This window comes from Xyrauchen texanus, chromosome 47 (genome assembly GCF_025860055.1).
Source record: "Xyrauchen texanus isolate HMW12.3.18 chromosome 47, RBS_HiC_50CHRs, whole genome shotgun sequence".
In the NCBI taxonomy this organism is placed as follows: Eukaryota; Metazoa; Chordata; class Actinopteri; order Cypriniformes; family Catostomidae; genus Xyrauchen; species Xyrauchen texanus.
This window is the reverse complement of record NC_068322.1, coordinates 5520949-5545155: the sequence shown is the minus strand read 5'-3', so window position 1 is coordinate 5545155 and position 24207 is coordinate 5520949. Positions and strand designations below refer to the sequence as shown.

The window sequence follows — 24207 nt, the reverse complement described above, 5'->3', positions numbered from 1 at the left end:
GTAGAATGGCAAATTAGAATTCCCATTCTTCAAAAAATCAGTCAGTATCTAAATTTCTATATCTGTGCACAATTTGTTGAATGTTACCTCCCTTTTCAGTACCATGTTGTGAAATATTTCAATAATTCTTGAAGTTTTAATTTCTCAAAGGTTTGTTTTGGTTAAAATCAGGCAGTCAGACACAGATTGTGATCATTATGACCTAGCACACACTTGCTCAGTGTACAGATGGTCTTTGTTTGAAAGTTCTGAGGTGAAACTAAGAAGTTTAAGGAGACTAGAACCTTCCATGCCAATGAAGGAATAAAGTCTTTATTGAAATTCCTTTTTGAATAAAATCTTTTTAGCCTATTCATTCCCTGTAAAACCTTGTCGCAAATGTGGGCTTTGGCAACGTCTCGTCAGTGATTCATTTTTTCTCTCTCTGGTCATTTTTTTCTCCCCTTCCTTCTGTTAACACACACATGCAGCATCACACAGTGAGCAGGCAGGAACATACTGTATGTGCCACCCCTTTGGCCTTTTTATATTTCACATCATGGCTGTTTACACCTTGGTGTCCTCATACAAAGATGTTTATTCAGAATGTGGCACAGTTCAGCAGCTCTTTGCTAAATCCAATAGGCAGTGCTCCCAAGGGCCTAGCATCAGGAAAATGTATGCAATGTGAATGTGTGCTTACAGTGACATATGTGTGCAGATTGATTTACATGTGTGTTTGTGTGTGCATTTAACATTCCGCTCTCTTGTGTCATTGCAAAGAATAATCATATTTACGGTAACATTAAATATGACCTGCTGTAAAGGAGCCATGCTTAGAACACGGTGCCTCTGGAATTAAGTGGACTATGTGTTTTTGTCACAAATATCCATAGACTTTTATGCTTATTTTAGGCATATTAGAGTGTGAGAGAGAAACCATTTTTATTTGATGTTTGCATACTCATTTGATGTGACTGGAGAATCAAGCTACTTTTAATAAATTATATTTTCCCTCAAATATCAGAGTGTCTCATGGAAAATGACCTGGATATGCCACATATAATGATGCGCATATCTGTTTGTGTGGCTAGATGGAGCATCGGCATAGGAAGAAAGAAACTCCAAGTCCTGTCAGCACACATCACCTGTTTGTCCATTTGAAGAGTCTGATGAGCTCAAACCTGGGCGAAGAACTAGAGGTCTTCTTCTTCATCTATGATAGTCGAGAATGCAAACCACTCAGGTGAGCATCCATCCAATCATTACTGACTTCCAATCTATCTAACAATCTAACCGATCATTACTCACTCAGGTGAGCATCTAACCAATCATTACTCACTCAGGTGAGCATCTAACCAATCATTACTCACTCAGGTTACTGTCTAACCAATCATTACTCACTCAGGTTACTGTCTAACCAATCATTACTCACTCAGGTTACTATCTAACCAATCATTACTCTGGTGAGCATCTAACCAATCATTACTCACTCAGGATACATTCAAACCAATCATTACTCACTCAGGTTACATTCAAACCAATCATTACTCACTCAGGTGAGCATCTAACCAATCATTACTCACTCTGGTTACTATCTAACCAATCATTACTCACTCAGGTGAGCATCTAACCAATCATTACTCACTCAGGTGAGCATCTAACCAATCATTACTCACTCAGGTGAGCATCTAACCAATCATTATTCACTCAGGTTACTGTCTAACCAATCATTACTCACTCAGGTTACTGTCTAACCAATCATTACTCACTCAGGTTACTGTCTAACCAATCATTACTCACTCAGGTTACTATCTAACCAATCATTACTCTGGTGAGCATCTAACCAATCATTACTCACTCAGGATACATTCAAACCAATCATTACTCACTCAGGTTACATTCAAACCAATCATTACTCACTCTGGTTACTATCTAACCAATCATTACTCACTCAGGTGAGCATTTAACCAATCATTACTCACTCTGGTTACTATCTAACCGATCATTACTCACTCTGGTTTCTATCTAACCGATCATTACTCACTCTGGTTTCTATCTAACCAATCATTACTCACTCGGGTTTCTATCTAACCAATCATTACTCCGTTAGTTGTAACCAATCATTACTCACTTAGGTGACAATAACCAGTTCAGTCAAAATAGTGTCTGTCCAGTCATTGTTGGCTCAATTTATCATCTAACCAATAAGTGTTCAAATGATTGAGTCACCAACTGATCATCACTTGATCAGGTGAGCCAATCTCCTCTCAAGCTTGACGACCTGTGACCGATCACCATTAACATTTGTCAGTTGGTATGAAGCGGTTGGCACTGAAGGTTTTTGAAGATCTGCAAATTGTTGTTGCAAGTTTGGAATGTTAATTACATTTGTTTTTCAAGCGTACAAATTTATAATGTAATGCTTTGGGAAGGAAATTATTATAATTATGACGTGAGCAGTGGGTATGTTAATGCTTAAGGATATGGGCTGCAACGACCAATTATCCCAAGTATTTATGTTTTCTTTACCTTGTTAAGAGGAGTTCCACTATTCAAAGGCTTCCTCTTATGTAAACGTTTCCTATTTGTGTCTGGTGTCAGTATATGCAAATAAATCATAACCTCATAAAATGTGTTTCCTCATGTGTTTGTTTCTGTCTGCTACCAGACAGATGAACATATAAATAGTTTGTTTTTATTTTGTTTTACCAGGGAAGCACACCTGCATTTGGAAGCACCAAAAGGATTCTGTATGTGTGTGTACCTGTATATCTCATCTAATGGTTAATTACCAACTCTAACAGTCTGAACAGCTACTTAGTTGTGTCTGCTTAGATTGTCTCAGTGGTTTCTCTCTATTCATCGATTCGAGAGTTAATTTTTGGTCCTTGCTATTGTATTGAATTTGGCCCTCATCCATCACTGTTTTGCCTGCCTGGGTGATTGGCTGGTTTCCAGTTAATTATTTGTCTCTCTTTGGATTGGGATTCTCTATGGGATTTTTTGTCCCTATGTCCATATGAGATGATGGCACCTACTCTTTTACTGCCAGACTTGTTCGGCTTCAAAATTGCTCCTTTTCCAGCCTGACAGCTCCTGTGGATTCAAACAAATTGCTACTCAGTTTCTCGCCCCTGTGGGTAACCACTAAGGATGAATCCCAATTTGCATACTTCAATACTAAAAATGCTTTGTATGCTGTTTATGTGGAAAGTACATACTTTTGAGTATGTACCAAGTCAGTACTCCAGTAATAGGGCATGCCACCATGTTTAAAGTTATGTTTTGATACAACAAACCCCATAGTTGTGTACTGTATACCTGCATACCACATTATATACTGTACCTTAATGCATTTTACTGAATACGTTTACCTTTTAAAATTCAGCTCTTGCATTTTAAGATTGATACATACTCTTTGAAATTACCATGAAATTACTATAGTATTATATTGCACAAAAACATGGTAAGTCGTGATACATGACCAAAAATCCCATGGTATTGCCGTGGCACATACCCAAAGAATATGATATTACCATAATGCATGCACTAAAAACATGGTATTACCATGGTATATGCCCCAAAATCCCACTGTATTACCATGGTACATACCCTCCAAAATATGGTATTACCATAGTAAATGGTCTGGAAATGTTTGTAGGATTACCATAGTACATGCAAAAAACTAAAAACATGGTATTACCGTGGGACATGCTCAATAAATCCCATGGTGTTACCATTGTACCTTTTAAGTCTTAACATTTAAGGCTGATACTTACTCTAGGTAAGCATGCAAACATAAGTGCTTCTAACTACACAAGCTCAATTTCGTGTCATTGCATTCTAAAATGTCTGCATTCTCAATGTTGCCACAAAGGGCACTATAGCAGACATTATTGTGAAAAGTCTGCGTCTAATGTGAGTTTTCTTTCAAGTCAACTACTGTAGTGTAGGAACAACAGTTTGGAGAAAATATTACTCGGCAAGTACATACATTCAATGTATCTATAACAACTTATAAAATAAACCTTTAATGTACAGACATTTGAAGGTAACTCGATCGCCCCCTTGAGTACTGAGGTTTATTACCGCCAAAGTAAGGCAAGAGCGCATGTTAAGCATGCTCAGCCGGGTAGTTGGCAATGCGTTGGCCAAATGCTTACATTTGCATTTGGTTAAAAATATGTTTCTGGTCTTGGGGTCATATTTTAAAAAATGCTGTGGTAACTTCTGTTTTATTTAAAGGTTGAGAGAACCATTTCAAACTAATTTTCATTTACGCAATTGGCTTTGAGCAAATGTCTGAAAATACTTGCTCAGATGCTTCGTTTGTAAAAATCCACAGGAACTATTATGCCACTCTGGCACATTTGGCGTATGCTATTTTTAACATTCTACGATATGGGTTGCACTAGACACAATATTGTGTACTATTTAGTAGTAGTGGACCTAAATTACTTATACCACTTATAATTATGCATATAGTCGTTCATCTTATAGACCTTAAGTAGATTATAGTAGATTGATGCTGCATCAGAAACCACTTGATTTTGTATTCTTTCAGTTCAGTTCAATTTGAGCAGTGCTGCTAAAGCCCCTTGTGATGATCTGTCTGTTTGAAGTCACATAAGCTCAAGAGAGTCGTGTACAAAGTGCTGATTGATAGTCTTTTGGGTTATTGATGCCCCCTCTATTCCCACTGGACTGTTCTGTTGCATAGTTAATTTATCAATCTAGACATCACTTTTTCGTCTGTGTCGATTATCCAGCCCTGTCCGGAGGAAGTGTGGGTCGTATCTGTGTCCCATTCTAACTTGCCATGTTACAATCCCTGGCATCATGGGAGGAAATATCAAATTCCCTCTGATCTGCCCGGTGAGAGGGAAGGAGAGCTGACCAAGTGTGTGTGTGTGTGTGTGTGTGTGTGTGTGTGTGTGTGTGTGTGTGTGTGTGTTTTGAATGGAGGTGGTGATATTCACTGAAATGAATATCCCAGTGTCCACAGGCGCCTCTTCAGAAAGCCATCACAGTCCTGCAGCTGCATGTCAAAGGCCAGGCTTTGTGTCTCCTCTCTCTGGTGATTGGAACAATACTCAGTTAATTGCATGGTGTTTGTGTTAGGGGCTTTTTTAATACAAGTCAGTGCATGAATGCTTGTATTCGTCTTTGCGCATTGGATCCTGCTTGTCCAATTTCTGGCTCTTGTGTGTATTCAGGCGGCCACTTATTGTTCCGGTTACATTGCAGTTGCAGCTATTGTTCCTGATAGATTTATAGGGCTTCTCTAATTATCATGGAGCTGTTAAAGTCATGTAACTTGATTATGAGGTTGGTGGGACGTGGACACATGTGTCTATCCTGTGTCCCTGACTAACCTGTCTTTTTGTCTGTTTTTCTATTGTATTCACAGCTCACATTGTTCCTTATGAATTTACTGTTTTCCATATAGTGTATTCTTTATCCAAAGTGTGTTTTCCTTCAAGGACAGTAACCCTGGAATTACTGAGAATAAAGTGGCATAATGGTGGCACCTTAACTCACTTCTTGGGGTTCGAACCTACTGTAGCCCTTACAATAAAGTAATGTGGTGATGCCATGGTACTGTTATGGTATAAAAAGATAATGCAATACTTTGATATACCATGGTACTGAATGATTGCTGTATTCATTGAGGATGGAGTTTAAATGGTACTCTAAGGGACTTTTTAAGAGTACCATGAAATGACTATAAGACATGCACAAAAATATAAATATGGTATTACCAAAGTACATGTACATAAACATGTTATTACCATGGTACATGTACAAAAAAACAACAGCATTACTATGGTACTTGGCTAAAAAACATGTTATCTCTGTGGTACATGTAAAAAGAAACATGATATTACTGTTGTATGTTCCTGAAAAATGTCGTGGTATTATCAATGGACAGGCTACAAAAACATGGTATTACTGTGGTACATGTTCAAAAAAAAAAAAGTTGTATTACCATGGTACATGGCTATAAAAGCATAGTAGCAGCACCATAGCACATTTCTGTACTTTTTTGTTACTGGCAATTTTTTGATTACCTTCCCAAGTCTTTTAACCACTAAGCCAAACTACCCCATGCTGGTGTGAATTTATATTATGTTTTAATAGAACGTCTTACTTAAAGAAATAGTTCACCAAAAATGAAAATTCTGACATCATTTACTCACCCTCATGCCATCCCAGATGTGTATGAATTTCTCTCTTCTGCTGAACACAAATTTAGATTTTTAGAAAAATATCTCAGCTCTCTAGGTCAATACAATGCAAGTGAATGGTGACCAGAACTCAAAAGGTCTAAAAATGACAAAGGCAACTAAAAGTAATCCATATGACTCCAATGGTTAAATCTAAATCTTCATAAGTGATAGGATAGGTGTCGGTGAGAAACAGATTTAAGTCCTTTTCTTTACTATCAATCTCAACCTTTGACCAGCCCCAACTAGTAGATGGCTGAATGTCAAAATGTTGATTTATAGTAAAAAAAGCACTTCAAAAGTTTCTCACCGACACCTAACTTATTGCATTAGAAGATACAGATTGAACCACTTAATTTTGTCTTAATGAGTCTTAATTTTGTACTGCCTTTCAAAGTTCTGGTCACCATTCATTTGCATTGTGAGGACCAACAGAACTGAAATATGATTTCAAATGTTTTGTTTGTGTTCTGCAGAAGAAAGAAATTCATACACATCTAGGATGGCATGAGGGTAAGAAAATGATGAGAGAATTTTCAATTTTGGGTGAACTATCCCTTTAATAAATCCTTTTAATTTATTTTTGAAATTGTGCTCTGCAAATATTTAATCAAAGTGAATTTATATGCCCGCTATATCAAAAACGTTGCGTGGAATATTTGTTCTCCGTACATTGGTCAAGATTTATATTGGTTTTCAGTTATCTCTATGCTTTTAAATGGCATTTTTACAGCTGCTAATGAACTCCGTGTCTGAACTGAATGCTATATTAAGGTTATGACCCCTCTCTCTCTCTCTCTCTCTCTCTCTCTCTCTCTCTCTCTCTCTCTCTCTCTCTCTCTGTCATCTCTTTGTATTCCAGTGAACGGTTCTTTGTTAAACTCAATAAAAATGGTCTGCCCAAGTTTCCCGAGAAGACCGAAAGACAAAGCACACTTTTTGTGGTGAGTATTCAGATGAAATAACTCCCAGTGTAATCACACAGTGGTACATTGCTGTCGTTGTTGTTTAAATTTTGCTTATCTTTTATTTAGGATATCGGGAGCGGAGACCTGAGAAAAGACGTGTATATTGTCGTACACATCATTAGAATTGGTAAATGGGAATATTGTCTCTGTAGAATAATGACTCAAACTCAAAACCTTTGAATATCAGATGAATTAAAATGTTTGGTGTACATCTGTGTTTGTAGGGCGAATGGGTGCAGGAGAGAAGAAGAACACGTGTAATGTTCAATACAGGCGTCCGTATGGTTGTGCTGTGGTCTGTATTGCTGATCTTCTCACTTCTGACTCGAAAGATGACCACCTGCTGAAGGTTTATGCGTAAGTGAATGAGAACATAGCATATTGTTTTCATATAAAGCCAAGTATATGTACAGTAGACTAGCCATAACCCTAAAAGAAAACTTTAGATTTTTACAAAAAACAGTGTTTCCTTTATTTTATAAATCCCTTTTCCAATCGAGGATGTATCGCTTTGCATGGGACTCAAATTTTACTGGATTTACTTGATTCAGTGAGGGTTCCCTCTAATGGAAATATTAAAATTGAAAATGCATGGTCATTTCAATTTAAGAAAACTTATTTCAAACATTTGGACCCACTGTTGTAGATTAAATCAAGTTTAGCTAAAGAGTTCTTTTTTTTTTTTTTGTGTGAATAATGACATATTTTCAGAGTGCCTATGATCATGGAAAGTCTGTAAATATCAGGGAATTTAAAAAATGTCTTTTTTTTTTTTTGTACATTTTTTTGTTTTATGTATTTTGTTCAGGCCATGAAAATTAACGGATATGTATGAAATCTTTCATTTCATCTAAAAATCTCAATACATTTTTTTGTTTGTTTTTTGGAAAATGTTACTAGCCAATAACTTTAAGAAAAGAAAGTCATCCTTCAAGGGACTATGAGGGCCCAGAAAGGCAAATTCCTCCGTTGGACTGCATTCAAATTTCACTATGTTTTATTGGAGACATTTGTATTGTAAGAAATACAGTAAAATGGTTTTTAAATCTATAGCAATATCTTGAAAAACATATATTTTTTAAATGACTAACCAGTAATCATAGTGCGTGCCCAAAAAGCCCATTGTAGTACCTATACTATTACTATGGTACAAGTATGTAAAAAAAAAAAGGTATTACAGTTGTACATGCCCAAAAAACATGATATCACCATGGTACATGGGAAATTTTTTTTTAATACTCTAATACTTTTTGTTGCATGCAGTAAAATCCAGTAATTTTGAATGACTGATAAAGTCATTTGAATTAATTAGACAAAAGGTGTTGGTATCCGGTTTCTCATAAACTGTTATGGTTAGACACTCCAAAATCTTTCTGTGATTTTATATGTCCCTGGATTTGTATTGATACACTTAATCTTATAGTGTGACCTACTTTGCACAGCAGGGTAGACCAATCTATTGAGCTTTACTCTTTGTTGGTACACACTCTTGCATAAACACACACATTATGAGCTGGCTCACGGCCAACCCTTTTGGCAGTTCATATGATTGCAGTTATTTGTATCTATGCTGTTATGTGATTTAAATCCAGCAGTCTGATTCTACTCTGTTCTGTTTTTTTGTTTGTTTTTTTTGTAGTTGCAACACAGAAAGTGACTGGAGTCAAATTCACGAAAACATTATTAAGAAAGTGAACTCCAGATACAACCTCTCAGGGTCCAACACAGGTAAGAAAACCATCATATCCTTGAGAATCAATCACTTATTATAACTTAAGATGCAAAAATGGGTCAATCAGAATCATCACGATTACAACATCCCAACCATGAGCACATGGACACATGAATGCCGAATTAAATTACACCATTATTTACATACAGTTGATCATTCAGTTTTAATTGATACATTGAAGAGAATGGTGGGAAAATCTGGGGTGGCTTTAGACTGGTCTGTTTCTTACTTGACATGAAATTTGTAGTGTCCGTTGGAGATGAGATGTCCTCCTCTTCAAAAGTTAATTGTGGTGTTCCACAAGGATCCCTTTTAGGGCCAATATTGTTTTCACTATATATGCTACCGCTTGGTTCTGTGATTTGTAAATACATCATTAATATTCATCTCTATGCAGATGATCTGCAGTTGTATGTATCATTGAATTCCAATTATTTATGTTCTTCAGTTGTGTACTGAAGATATAAACAATTCGATGGCATGTCATTTTCGTCAGTTAAATACTAACAAAATGGAGATTATTATAATTGGTCATGATTCTTAAAAAAAGTCTGATTGAGTCAGCACTTAAACAGGTGGTCCCAAATAATCAGCAGGTGGTCCCAAATAATCAGCAGGTGGTGAAAAATGTGGGAGTCTACTTTGATACTAATTTACATTTTGAATATCACATCCGTAAGTTAGTCCAGCCTTGTTTTTATCAGTTAAGAAACATTTCAAAAGTTAGACATGTTTTGAGTTTCAAGGATCAAGAGAAGCTCACACATGCTTTTATTTAAGTTTTAAATCAACACACTGTAGCATGGCTACAATGAGTGTAAAATGCTGCAGCTAGACTTTTGACATGATCTAGGTCTTTTTATCATGTTTCTCCAGTTTTCGCATCTTTGCATTGACTACCAATGCATTTTAAGGTTGATTTTAAGATTTGATTTATTGCATTTAAGACATTACTGGGGTTGGTGCAAGAATAATTAACAGAACTTTTAAAACTCCATGAAACCGTTAGACCTCGTCGATCTTCTTGTCATGAACTGTTGGCTGTCCAAGATCCAGATACAAAACTAAAGGTGATGGGGCTTTTGTAGTGAAGGTCCCACGATTATGGAACAGCCTGCCCTGGGATATTAGATCTGCTGAATACCTGTCTGTTTTTAAGTCTTGTCTAAAAACTCATTTGTATAGACTGGCTTTGATTACTATATGAATCTGTTGTGTTTTACTGTGTGTGATGCTTTTATTGCTATGTGATTTTGTTTAACTGTGATCATTTTTTATTTTATGTGTTGTGAAATACGTTGTGCTTGATTTGCTGAAAAGTGCATATAAATATATCAATTAAATGCTACTCAAATGTAGAATATGGCTCGTTTAAATTAGATATTGTATTTGCTCCCATTTTTAACAAATGCATGTCTACATGGTTTACCAATCTGTCAGATGGCAGTGCAGACATTCATATCTTCAATAAACCTAATTTGCATGACAGCTAGAAGTTAATAATTTTAGATATGAAGATGCATGAAAAGACCCTCAGGGTGGCATATCCATTCAGCTGTGCTGGCTAATGTATTCCTTTTTGCATCTAACAGTAGGAAAATAAGGCAAAGGAACATCGATTTGCAGCTTTTTACAATTTCTACATTTTCTCTAAAGATATAATAATTGTACACAATACCACCACGCCCATTAGATTTTAAATAATCCCATATCAAGCACATGGAACACATTAATGAAGATGACAGATATTCATTTATTCATCTGCCTTGTCCCCCAGAAATGCATAAAGCATGCCAGACAATGAACAAGAAAGCTCACAAACGCTGCATCCTTCAAAATCCCTAATGAAAGATTTCCTCCAAATGAATGAAGATATGATTTCTTCTTATAGAATTTATAGATGAAATTGTTCAATAAAGGCTTGTTAAATGCTGGCTCAGAAGACCATAAAGTGAAGATCACATCTTGCCATGGTACACACTCATCAGCTGTGCCGTTTCTATTAGATTAATCTCCATCAACAACACAGAACAAAGAAACAACTTTATCAGTGCTTACGGGTGCTTATTACACATTAGAATAATTATGATAATGGACTGAATTTAAATGAACTTTGTAGTTAGAGAGCAGTGTCACATTGGTAGATAAATGATTACTTGTCAAAAATTCCTAAATTGAATTTTTGTTGTAATTTGGAACCAGTTCTAAAGGACAAAATAATCCACTAAGAATCAAATAAGATCCTAATGGATATGAAAAATAAACTGAAAAATGGCAACAAAGGAATAAAGAACAAGACAAAAAAATAAATAAATATCTAATTACTTATTTGGTTTTTTTATTGGGTTTGTCCATAATTGATTTTCTTTAATTTTAAGTCAAGAATTGTAACAAATATTTTGCCATTTGTGACTAGTTGATATATCATTTTGTTTAAATTTGGTTGAAATATTGTCCATAAATACAGTCAGCTAGTTATTATTGCACAACACACCTCGACAGGGTGATCAGGACCCTTAAAGTGGTTCATTTTGCTATAACAACCAGCTGACTGTACATTATCCAGCTTATTACACTGCTACTAATCAAATAAATAAATACATGCACATAAAATATTGATTTGCAATGAAATTATATAATTTGAGATGATATCACTCAACATCTGGAATCTACCTACAAATCTACATTCGAGTTCTGTTGGTGTTTATTTTGTGAAAATAAATATCTGACTGCTCAATATTCAGCCTATTACAAGACTACTTGCCAAAAAAACTAATAAATGGATATTAAACATTTATTTGCACTGAAATTATGTGAGAAGAAAAAAATCTCTGAACAGCTGAAATCCACCTTCGGTTTGTGTTGTAGTTCTGTTGGCTGAATTCTCATTCTTCAGCCTAATACAAGACTACTTTCCAAATACATAAATGCACATGAAAATGTTAAATTTGGGTATAAATGATTGTATTAGCTTACTTGTATAGATCACACAGTGATCCGGCAGGCAGGAGAGACGGCTCGCAGAACCCGCATGAACTGTCTGAATTAAATCCCCATATGTGCGGTTGTTACAGAGCAATATATGACCACAAGATGGCACCATTGACCAATCAGAATTGAGTATTCCAGAGAGCCGTGTAATGATTATTTTTAATGTAGTGACTTGATAAATATCTTTCTACTTTCAATTTTAAAAGCATTTTCATGAAAGTTATATTTCTCCGTGTCTTTGCATTGTTGCAATATTGCAGTATGAGTGTGCATATATTATATAAGATGTGGGGAGGCCGGATGATTAATGGAAATTTTTGCAAGTTCAGTAATTGAATAATTCTGAATCAGCGCGGGGTCGGACAAGTCCTATCAAATAGTAATTATGCAACATAAAACGTTGCCACTGAGTATCTGTCAGGTGGGCTTATGATCAGCCTCAGTGCTTTTTAAAACATCATTAAAAGCTCTGATAGCACAGTCCACTGTTTGCTTTCACTTAAAAACTACAGTTCATGTACAGATGTCTGTTAGATTCATTTTGTGCTCTATTCTTTTAAAAGCTCAGCAAAACTCAGAGACAGCATGACACTAGAAGAGATGATAATAACAACAACAAATGGTTGAATGTTGCTTGTGATTAGTTCTAATCATAATGTCATCATGACTTGAGATGGTAGCCTAAACGGACAGTTTCTGGAATGTTGCCAAACTTACACCAGACATTTTGACTTAATGCTTACCATTGCAACTACTAAAAATCATGTTGTTTTCACATTAGGTTTGTTTCAGAGCAGGGTTTTGGCTTATACAGTGTGTGATCCAACTTCTTTTATAGAGGACTCAAGAGTGAAAAAGAGAGAATAGAGGATGGAAATATTTCCAGTGAATAGCGTCGGTCCAATGGGGATAAGGCCCTATTATTAAGAAGTTAATACAATGTCATGGGAAATTCTCTATAAAGATTGGTAGTTTTTGGCAAATGTTACTTCACAATATCTTATTCTAAAGGAAAATACATTTGTCATCCTTCAAAGGGCTATAAGGGCCCAGAAAGGTAAATTCCTCCATTGGGCTGCATTCAAATTTCACTATGTTTTAATGGAGAAACTATTTCTTTATTTATAAAACATGCTAATAATCATCTATTAATAGCTAACTTTATTCTGTGTGGTGTCTTTATTTAATTATTGATATGAATCTAAAGTGTGTATGTGTTGTTCTGTCCAGGCATGGCAGTGGCTCTCCAGTTGTTACACGGGGACATCGAACAGTTGAGGAGAGAATATTTGGTCCTCTTTACCAGGGGAGTCTCCATCACCAAAAAACTGGGTTTCTCTGATGTCATCATGCCAGGTGAATAAAAAGCTAATTTGTTCACAGTCAGCACTATCAGCACACAGTCTGGTCCTCTTAGCAGCTTATTCATGGCCATGAACCATCCGGTTAGACAGGAAATGACCATGCACAGATTGTTGTTTTTGTTTTTTTACAGGACGTTAAAGGGTAGGTAAATCTGAAATCGATGATACTGTTCAAATATCTCATTCAAATATCGTTGCAGATGTCTTCACAAATGTTTATACTAAAATAACTGATGAAATGATTTGCAGCAGCGGTATGCGCTTCTTTCATAATGACTTTAACACATGTATTGTTTCTTATTGTAACACAATTGTCATTAAATATCTTTATTAAAATGTGTACCATGTTGTTCGGTTGCTGGATGCTCCCTGGATGCCTGGAACTAGCGGAACTTAAAGTGTTTAGATCTCCAAAAAAAGCAACTGCAAATGGACTCATGAACCGCTGCATTTGAAGTGAGAGGGCTGTATACGTGCAGAATTAAAAACTATCTCAATCTAACAATTATTCGACCTTTCTGCGATTTATTGCAATGATTAATCATTAGCCCTTTACCGATTATTCAGCTTCTGCCCCTATTTATAAGGCTGTATTAAACGTGCTTACTAACAATAAAGAGGACGAAATCATCTTTTAAAAATGCCACGGTGTGAGTTTTTGATGGTTCAATTACCGTCTGAGGAAATAAATGTTGTGGTTAACCAGTTTTACAATTATTCACATTTTCTTATTATGCAACAGCACTGATGCAAAAAATGCTTATCACATAACAATTGTCTAAACGTCTACGTGGACGTATTTCTGGGGGATATGTGGATGCTAAAGGAAGCCCTATAATAAGAAAATTGATAAACACACAACACACACACACACACACACACACACACACACACACACACACACAAAACAAAAAAATAGGAGGTAATAAGGGATGCTCCAATTTGAGGTCTGCACAGGCCTTAAAATGAAACCAGAACCCAACCCTATCTGGCCCGAACGATATCGTCAGAGTTTAAGTTTACCCTATCTGCTCCAGGGGTGCTGTATCATGGCTGACCCCAGCTTAGCTGGGATATGTGAAAACAAGTAAATTTCATTGTATATATGCAAAAATGTATTTATAATTTGTGACCAAAATTAAGGCTTCTAATCTAGGGCGCAACACCGCTTATTTGCATCCCGAGCTCAGTGATGTTCTTAAGTGTAAACAGAGTGCTTCAAAAGTGCATAAATGTACGATAATTATGGGTACCCAACATGTTGTTTACAGCATTAAACCGTTTTTTCTTCTGCATCAATTTATGAAAGCAATCCGTTGTCTGTCAGACTCCCCAACATAAAGAATCGACAACAGACTCTCCACAGTAAAAATACTCTCCACAACCTTAAAAATAAACCTTTGGACTGTGCATTATAATGGGAACATTGCTCACAGCAGGCAATTTAATGTCAGATCATGACTAAAATTATTGTTGAATGCAATGAATTTGTACAGAAGCAATGCTTTAAGTAAAGAGGTCGATTTAAGACGCAACTTTTCAAAGATTTCTCTCTGATGGTAACTACACGCAATGCACCGCACACTGTCAGCATGCTTAAACATTACATTTATGCATTTGGCAGATGCTTTTATCCAAAGCGACTTACAGTGCACTTATTACAGGGACAATCCCCCCGGAGCAACCTGGAGTTAAGTGCCTTCCTCAAGGACACAATGGTGTTGGCTGTGGGGGTCAAACCAGCAACCTTCTGATTACCAGTTATGTGCTTTAGCCCACTACGCCACCACCACTTCAATACAAAAGTGGCATCTTTAATTAATCACTTTCAAAATCACCACAGCTAAAAAATATTAAACTTGCTAGTTTGTTGTTGGACGACTAGAGGAGCATCCTGTCCCATTTGTAGAATGTTTATTTTACATTTGTATATAGTTTACTTTCTGTCTGCATAATTTACATCTGTCGTCTTCAGTCAGTTATTTAAATGCTGCCAAATAGCCAATTGAAGTCACTTTTTCGATGGATATGAATCCGGTAGATCGAATTATTCTGTTGTATTTTGGAATTCGTATGTATAAGCTTCAGTTTCACATGAATTGTTCATTAAAGCACCATGCGGCCACTGTCCATAACCATAGCAACAGCTCCAGTACCCCCGTTTTTTTCCCCATTTAGGCTTACAAAATCTAATGGAAAACTATTTTATAATTATACATTATATATAATATTTTTGTAAAAGTATTTCACAATTTTTAACCTTGGATTCTAAATTCTTATGCTTATATTAACTGTGATATTTTTAAGTTAAATAGAATAGAATACCTTTTATTGTCATTACACAACTGTACAACGAAATGTAGTGCTTCTCCTCAGTGGTACACACATACATGAAAACATACATGCAACAAATAAAGACAAAAGTATACAAAAATATAAATAGTCAATCAGTTAAAAGCAGTAGTATTATTATTCCATAATCCTTTATCTTATAATGTGTAGTCTCCTTATTAATTATAGTTCAATTATTTGATGGCGCTTGGATAAAAACTGTTCAGGAGTCTGGAGGTGTGCATCTTAAGAGATCGATAGCGCCTTCCTGATGGCAGCAGAGTGAAGAGGTGGTTGGCAGGGTCAAAAGAGTCCTTTTATTATGTTTCTGGCCCAACATAAACAACTAGTTTTGTAAATGTCCTCAAGTGAAGGCAACTGTGAGCCAGTGATTTTCTGTGCTGAATTGATGACTCCATGCAGAGCTTTTTTCTCGGCCACAGTGCAACCAGCATACCACACCAGGATGCCGTAAGTTAGTATGCTTTCAACAGAACAGTGGTAGAAGTTCACAAGCAACTGCTGGGACAGATTTGTTTTCCTCAGTGTCCTCAGGAAGTACAGCCGCTGATGTGCCTTCTTCACCAGAGATGTTGTGTTTACAGTCCATGTGTGGTCCTTGGAGATGTGTGTGCCAAGAAATGTAAAGGTGGTCACCCTCTCCACAATTTCTCCCCCGATGTACAGAGGGGCAGGTTCCTCCTGTTTTCTGAAATTAATAACAAGCTTCTTTGTCTTGGAGGTGTTAAGTGCCAGGTTGTTATTTGTGCACCACTCTGAAATTTCAGCAATCGCCTCCCTGTAGGCAGATTCATACCCATTTAATATTAGCCCCACCACAGTGGTGTCATCTGCAAACTTAATTATTGTATTTGTGCTTTGGGTTGGTGTACAGTCATGGGTGTAGAGTGAGTAGAGGAGAGGTCTCAGCACACAACCTTGTGGAGCTCCAGTGCTGAGTGTCAGAGTGGAGGAGTAATGGGTCCCCAGCCTCACAATCTGTGTTCGGTTTGTTAACAAATCCTTAATCCATATGCATATATAGTCACTGACACCCAGGTTGAGCAGTTTGGTTACCATTCTGCTGGGGATGATTGTATTAAATGCAGAACTTAAGTCCACAAACAGCGTCCTCACAGATGTTCCCGGGTGCTCCAAATGATTCATCGCTGTGTGTAGAGCTGTGTCGATGGCATTATCTGTTGACCTGTTGTCTCTATATGCAAACTGGTGATCAATATGCTCTATATGCAAAATGAGATCAAACGACTGTTTGACAATGGACATTTTTGTTGACAGTTTTTTTTTAGTGTTGACTGTCAATAATGTCAACTAATCGTTTCAGCCCTAATAGGAAGCAATGGACTGATAAAATGTGTAAAAAGCTCACAGTTTTGAGAAAGTTTGCTATTTTTGTGTGCAATATCCATCAGAATGTCCTGAAACCGTCCATGTGCACCTTAGACAGAGATTATTCTCTTCGCCTCTTTCAGTTATTGACTCATGTTTGGTTGCATGAGCAGCCTGTCTATTGCCTCTGCTATATGAATGTGCCTTCACTGACAATAACTGTGCTTTAAGGCTGTCTGATTTATTATTAATCTGTTGCTCAGGGCTGATGTGTGTGTGTGTGTGTGTGTGTGTGTGTGTGTGTGTGTGTGTGTGTTTACATGCTGTATCATCCATTTCATTCACTTAATATATCTGATTGTTACCATAGCAATGGTGATATGGCCATTTGTTGGCATGACTACTGGTTTGAAGTCTGTCTTCTGTCTGAAAACTACTTTAAATAAGAACAGACACAGTTAACCCAATTAAACAAACAGACATGCTGACATAGGAAAGCACACTTCCTCCTCTCTGTGGTTGAGGTAGTGAAAGTTTCTTGTCCCCTTTTGTTGCACGGTTGTTCATTTATACAATATTTGTATGTATATTCAGTATGTATATATTATACCTGCCAGCACTCCAGATTTAATCCGGTTTCTCTCGTTTTTCCACCTATCTTCCCACTGTACTCCCAATTTACAATTTCTTCCGATAAACTCACAATTTTCTGCATCCACACTTTGCTTATGAGAATGTATTTGACCTCCCAGATAGCGTTGCCACCTGTCCCGTAAAATACGGCATTGCCCCTTTTTTAAAAATGAAATGATGTGTACAGAATCAAATCAAATGCCTAGAGCATGCAATTTGTCCCATAAATTGGTCATGGCGAAGTGGTTTCACATTGTTACAAGTTGAAAATGTTTCATATGGTGAGTAAGGGGCCATCTGAAAAGTGCACACATTGTGCTGAAATGTAAGAGACCATCTGTGTGGAGGATGTGGTAAGAGACCATCTGAAAATTGCACACATTCTGCTAAAGCTGGATTTTTATTTTGTTGGTGGAACAGAAGGTTCAATGTAAATGTTCAGTAAGATGTACAAAATTACACAGATCCAACAATGTATTATGAATACACTGAGTCATAAAGATAAATAAATAAATAATACATTAATAAATGTAAGTATATTCCATCCATCAATATTTGTTGCAGCCACCGTTGCCTTCAAAACAGCACCAATTTTCTTAGGTACACCTGCACACAGTTTTACGTGGTTGTTGGCAGATATGATGTTCCAAGCTCCTTGGAGAATTCTCCACAGTTCTTCTATCTATTTAGGCTGTCTCAATTGCGTCTGTCTCTTAATGTAATCCCAGACTGACTCAATGATGTTGATATCCGGGCTCTGTGGGGGAAGTACCATCTGTTGTTGGGCTCCTTGTTTTTCTTCTATTTAGTTCTATTTGCAAAGGGAATGTTGAAATCTAAAGTTAATTGGTTTCTCCTGAAGTCTACTATCATCTCCACTGTTTTGAGCATGTTCAGCTCAAGGTTGTTGTGACCACACCAGACAGACAGCTGTTCAGTCCCATCTATATGCAGACTCATCACCATCGTGGATGAGGCCAGTGACTGTGGTGTTGTTTGCATACTTCAAGAGCTTGACAGAGGGGTCGGTCGGTCTGTCTATCTAATCTAATCTACTTTCCATGCATTTGTACATTTTAAATCCATACTGTACAGGACAAACTGTGCACCTATGTTTGAGCAGGTGAGATGTGGTACATTTAGAAAACGTGGTAGCGCAGAACCATTTGCTTGCTACATTTGAACTTGATATGCATATTTAATGTAAGACATTGAAAAGCACCCATGAATAGCTGTAGAGGTGTGATTTACTAAATGCGATATGTGTGTTAAGGTGCAAACAGTCAATAACAACTGACAAGGTGTGAGTGTGGAGATACACTTCCTGTGTATCTGACAACACTGTGTGTGTGTGTTTGGTTCCGTTGGTCAGCAATCTTAGCTGTGAGTCACAGGATGCACCTGGTGACGGTGAACTTTTTACATGTGTGTATTTGCTTGACTTTGAGTCTGAAGTCATGTTTCTTAATGCTTAATGATGCATTGATTTCTACGCATGCTAAAAGGACTGCCCACTTTTGTTCTTTTAAAGGTGAAATGAGGAATGACCTATATGTTACACTGGAGAAGGGGGAGTTCGAGAAAGGAGGGAAGAGTGTGGCGAGAAACGTGGAGGTCACCGTCTACGCACTGGATGCTGATGGGCAGATTCTTAAGGTAATTTCTTGGGCAGTGCCAAAATTACATAGTGTTTAGATGATAAGATCCTGCATTTGTCTTATGACTTTGTCTTCCATGGCACACAAAAGAAGATATTTAGCAGTCTCCAGTGCTGCTCTTTTCTGTACAATGAAAGTGAATGGTAACTGGGGCACATGTTCTAAAAAGGACAAAAAAGAACCATGAAATACCGTAAAAGTAATCCAGATGCACTATATATCAAGTCCTCTAAAGCTATACGAATATGCAGAAATTGTGGTCATTTTTGACTGAAAATCTTCCCCTCCACCTCAGTTTTAAAGGTATATTCCCAGTTCAATACAAGTTAAGCACCATCAATATATATTCCAGAATATTCCTTTAAATCTCATTTGTGCTTGACACCCAAGCAAGGGCGTAGCAGCCACAGAGGCCACTTATTACGTCCCCCACACTCGTTAAAAAGGTGATTTTTTTATTTTTTTTTTTTATTTATTTTATTTACTTTTACACTTTTGCAGCTAAATCCATACCAAGTCCAAATGGTGGATTTGTATACAGTATTCATTGCGTTTTGTTACTTTGGGCTGATTGAGTGACCATCCAGCCAATCACCGGTGAGTTTCATGAGCCAAAACAACCCTTACATAATCAGTACATTCGTCAGTCAGACTGTCTAATCAATGTGGCCCCGTTCATCTCTACAAAGTTGCTTTCAACAATGCTCATTTATTTATGGTTTTTATCGGCATTGATGCTGATCTAAATGAATAATCTAGAGATGAGGAACACTATATGCAATAAAGGAGTTATTTATCGGCATATCGTTCATGATTGGCTGCATTAAGTGAAATGCACTGCAGAATAAACCAAAGGTCAATCCTTCTTTTAAGCACACATTGTACAGTAAGTGGAGTTTATATCAGTGCTTGAATCTTCATTAAGTTATGCTTTTTAAATTATGTTTGTGAGGTAATAGTTTGATCGGTTGTTTTTGCCGAAGCAGATTACAAGATCTGTGTTAAATATGTACAGCATTTTTAATATCATCATTTCTACCTCTATGTTGGTATGCAGTTGACAAACTGCAGGAAAAAAGATAGATCTGCTGTGTTCTTAGAACACAGAGGCATTTTACTGAAGTCAGTAGATATGTACACACGCCTTTTTATACATGAATACGTACGTGTGTTATTGAAACTCATCATAATTATTATAAGACTATTATTGTTGTCTTTTGATGAAAGTCATGCTTTGCGGCTCACAAACATTAGGGAAATGATGGATTTGCTTTGTTCTTATAATGCATTAAACCTCTGATTAAGTCTTTTGTAGGTGTGTAGACATACACATTTTATGAATCGTTGATTCAGTGACTAATTAATTTCATACAAGATGCTCATTTGTCACCACCTTCTGACATCACCAGAAATGGTCACTGAACCATTAAAAGGATCTGAACGAATTTTGGTGAACATAGTCAAAACATTTGAGCCACTAAATCCCACAATGAACAAGCACACATTAAATTGCACATGCACAATTGTTATTATTGTTATTGCTGAAATAATTTATTCAGGACCAGCTTGTGCTCAGTCTTTTATTGTCATGTGTGAAACCGAAGCACTTTCTCCACAAGATGTTCTTTATTTTTACAGCTAATTTTGATCAATTTTGCAATACTTGAATCTTTAAAATACTACAAATATTAAAAGTAAATAATATGTATATATTAATATATTACTTATATCATACTTGTATATTAATATGTAGTGTAATATATTAATACTGCACTGCAAGTGTTGGGTTTTTGCGAACCACCGATGACCGCTATGTCCCCCCAATTTTAAAATGACTGCTATGCCCCTGCACCCAAGAACCAGTCATGTTTGAATCACTGACATCAGACTTTGAAGAAGCCATCTTGAGGCATCATGTTTGAATATGCACAAGCGCAAATGCGATTTCATTGTTATGGTTAGTGTTCCTTTAGCTAATTCACTTCAGTGTATCAGTATCAGTCAAACTAATCTAAATCTGAAATAGATCGTTTCCATACTTGTGGCTGACATACAAGCTATTGAGGTGTATCTTTGAGAGTTCTGTGGTTTTCCATGTTCCACAGTGCTCAAATATTTTCACTCTTATCTCCCTTCAGGGTTTTGTGGCCGTGGGGTCGGGCGAGCCAGGTGGAGACGAGTATCACACATTTGTGCTGTACCACAACAACAGCCCGCGATGGGCTGAGCTAATCAAGCTGCCCATCCCCGTTGATATGTTCCACGGCTCGCATGTTCGTTTTGAGTTCCGTCACTGTTCCAGTAAGCCCAACTTGACTTCTTTAGAAAAATATTGTTCCTTCCTGTACTGTTGTATAATATTTTTAACATGTTTAATTTGTATGTTTAGGGATGTCCATGGATTAAAATGGTAATCAAAGTTATTAGGTGATATGTTGATTGATTAATCAAATTAAGCACAATTAATCATTTTCCATTGTAGTGCTGCGAAATCAGGGATAGAATGGACTGATTAAACTAGTGACAAATCATGAGTCGCCGTTTCACCCTAACCGGTTTTCTGCCCTGAGTACTGTGCTGAAATTTCTGAAATTTGTCCGAGGAACAGTTTGTAATAGTACCGTACCAAACCATGCTCAAGTAGAAACTCTACTGGAACCGTTAGTCACCGTGCTCAGAACTATTAGCCCCCGAATTTGAGAAAGCTCCTACTATTTGCCCTGAAAAGTCTCTAAAATGAATTTAATTCAAGACATTACAATAAAGTGACTGGAAAGTAGACATTACAAATGGACTAACGGGGATGGAATGCAAATATTTGCTTAGCTAGTGGTTGACCGAAATAGTTTTTCGCAGTTACTGATAGATCTGCTATACATGTATACAGACTTTATCAGGGTCACCTGTGCATCTACATATTCATGTGATTATCTAATCAGCCAATCATTTCTCAGCAGTGTAATGTGTAAAATCATGCAGATATGGGTCAGGAGCTCCATTAATCATCAGAATGGGGAAAAAATGTGATCTCAGTGAAGTAGACCGTGGAATGATTGTTTGTGCCAGACTGGCAGGTTTGAGTATTTCTGGAACTGCTGCTCTCCTGGGATTTTCATGCTCAACATCTCTAGAGTGTAAAGTGAATGGTGGGAAAAACGAAAAACAACCACAGCCTTTCTGTCAGCTTGAACCAGTCTGGCCATTCTCCTCTGACCTCTGTCATCAACAAGCCGTTTTAACCCACAGAACTGCCGCTCGCTGGATGTTTTTGTTTTTCTCACCATTCTCTTTACGCTCTAGAGAGGTTGAGCGTGAAAATTCCAGGAGATCAATAGTTACAGAAATACTCAAACCAGCCCATCTGGCACAAACAGTCATGTCACGGTCTAAATCACTGAGATCATATTTTTCACAATTCTGATGGTTGATGTGAACATTAAATGAATCTCCTGACCCATATCTGCATGATTTTGTACATTACACTTCTGCCACATAATTGGCTGATTAGATAAGTACATGAATACGTAGATGTACAGGTGAACCTATTAAAGTGGCCGGTGAATGTATATTTATCTAGTTATTGGCATTGGACATTAAAAAACCCAGATCAGTCAATCACTAGGTGCAGAACTCATATATTTGCATTATATCAGCCTGTTGGCCACCCTTATCTTTAGAAATTGGCATCAACCATAAAAAGAGATATATATTGGTTGATCACTAGGCCTAGCACTTGTATATCTGCATTATATCGGCTTTTTGGCCACCCTGATATCTAGATATCGGCATCGGCCATACAAAAATCCATATTGTCCAATCACAATTGGCCTAGCAGTCCAATAAACCTCAATGTTAAGTTGCAAAGACAGTAATGCTTTGTTTTGTTCTCCAGCTAAAGACAAAGGGGAAAAGAAGCTCTTTGGATTCTCATTCGTTCCTCTAATGCAGGAAGATGGGCGGACTTTGCCCGATGGCACCCATGAGCTCATTGTTCATAAGGTACGACTGTCAAAATGGCTTGTGTGTGCAATAAGTTCAACATCTACAAAAATGCAATTTAAAGGTCTCACTATATCAATTGTCCTAGCTGATGTGCATATTATTTAGCATGCTTTGTTTTTCATTCCATTCCTTTTTACATTAAAAAAAGCAATGAATTCAAAGAATTCCTCTATTAAAAAATGAAAGAGTTAAATAACCATGTAGAGAACACATCCCTCAGGCACACCCAGTTTAACAGCATGTTTTAAACCCAGCTCTCGTAATTGCAGCCTGTGAAGTGTTTGTGGATTTAATAGGCTTGAAGGAGGTCACGTGCACACGCATGCAAAAAGCAGCTGCTGTTTGTGCTACTTGCCCTTTTTTTGATGTGATGTCACCTCTTACACTCTTTTATTTAGAAGAACCATGAAAATCTTGTTTTACGTATTGTATGTGCCCTTTATATCTACAGAATATACGCACATCCTATGGAAAAACTCTTTAAGTATACATGGGTTACAGTATTTCTAGCGATGATAAGGCTTAGCCCATATACAGAGAGACTCTAAGAGCATCTCTTGGCCTATTTACACACTGAAATAGGGCAGTTTGCTTTAGCTCTGTCATTTACACGCAATTCTCAGTGCAACACACTGCCTCACTTTAGAGATCACTGTATGCTGTACTACCGCACAGCAGCGGCATTAGTCATGCACAATATATGGACCTTGTACGTTTGCACGGAGTCAGGAAATGTTTTCTGACCTCGTATGTGTAACAATTTGAATGAGATAAATGATAAAAAAAGAATAAAATCAGCTGTTTGCATTTCTGTGGAGGCCCTTATTGCTTTAATAAAGAAAAGAAAAGTAATGGGACAGTTTGTACACTATTCGTGAAAAGTGCATGTGATGTGTTGCTGTCCAAGGCCTTTTGAATGTTTCTGTCAAGGATGAACAATTAAAGTCTGTTTATTTTCTGATTATTTCA

The 24207-nt window shown here is 37.0% G+C and overlaps 1 protein-coding gene across 1 annotated transcript in view; it reads left to right on the top strand.

The window, feature by feature from the left end:
• LOC127639067 (dedicator of cytokinesis protein 4-like) overlaps window positions 1–24207 on the top strand; it is a 130041-nt gene that overhangs the window by 55352 nt on the left and 50482 nt on the right. The window contains exons 8-16 of the mRNA XM_052120906.1: window positions 1074–1225; window positions 7072–7153; window positions 7244–7304; window positions 7402–7534; window positions 8817–8905; window positions 13131–13256; window positions 19110–19234; window positions 21375–21537; window positions 23129–23235. Of these exons, the coding sequence (XP_051976866.1) occupies window positions 1074–1225; window positions 7072–7153; window positions 7244–7304; window positions 7402–7534; window positions 8817–8905; window positions 13131–13256; window positions 19110–19234; window positions 21375–21537; window positions 23129–23235 (1038 nt within the window). The remainder of the gene's footprint in view (window positions 1–1073; window positions 1226–7071; window positions 7154–7243; window positions 7305–7401; window positions 7535–8816; window positions 8906–13130; window positions 13257–19109; window positions 19235–21374; window positions 21538–23128; window positions 23236–24207) is intronic.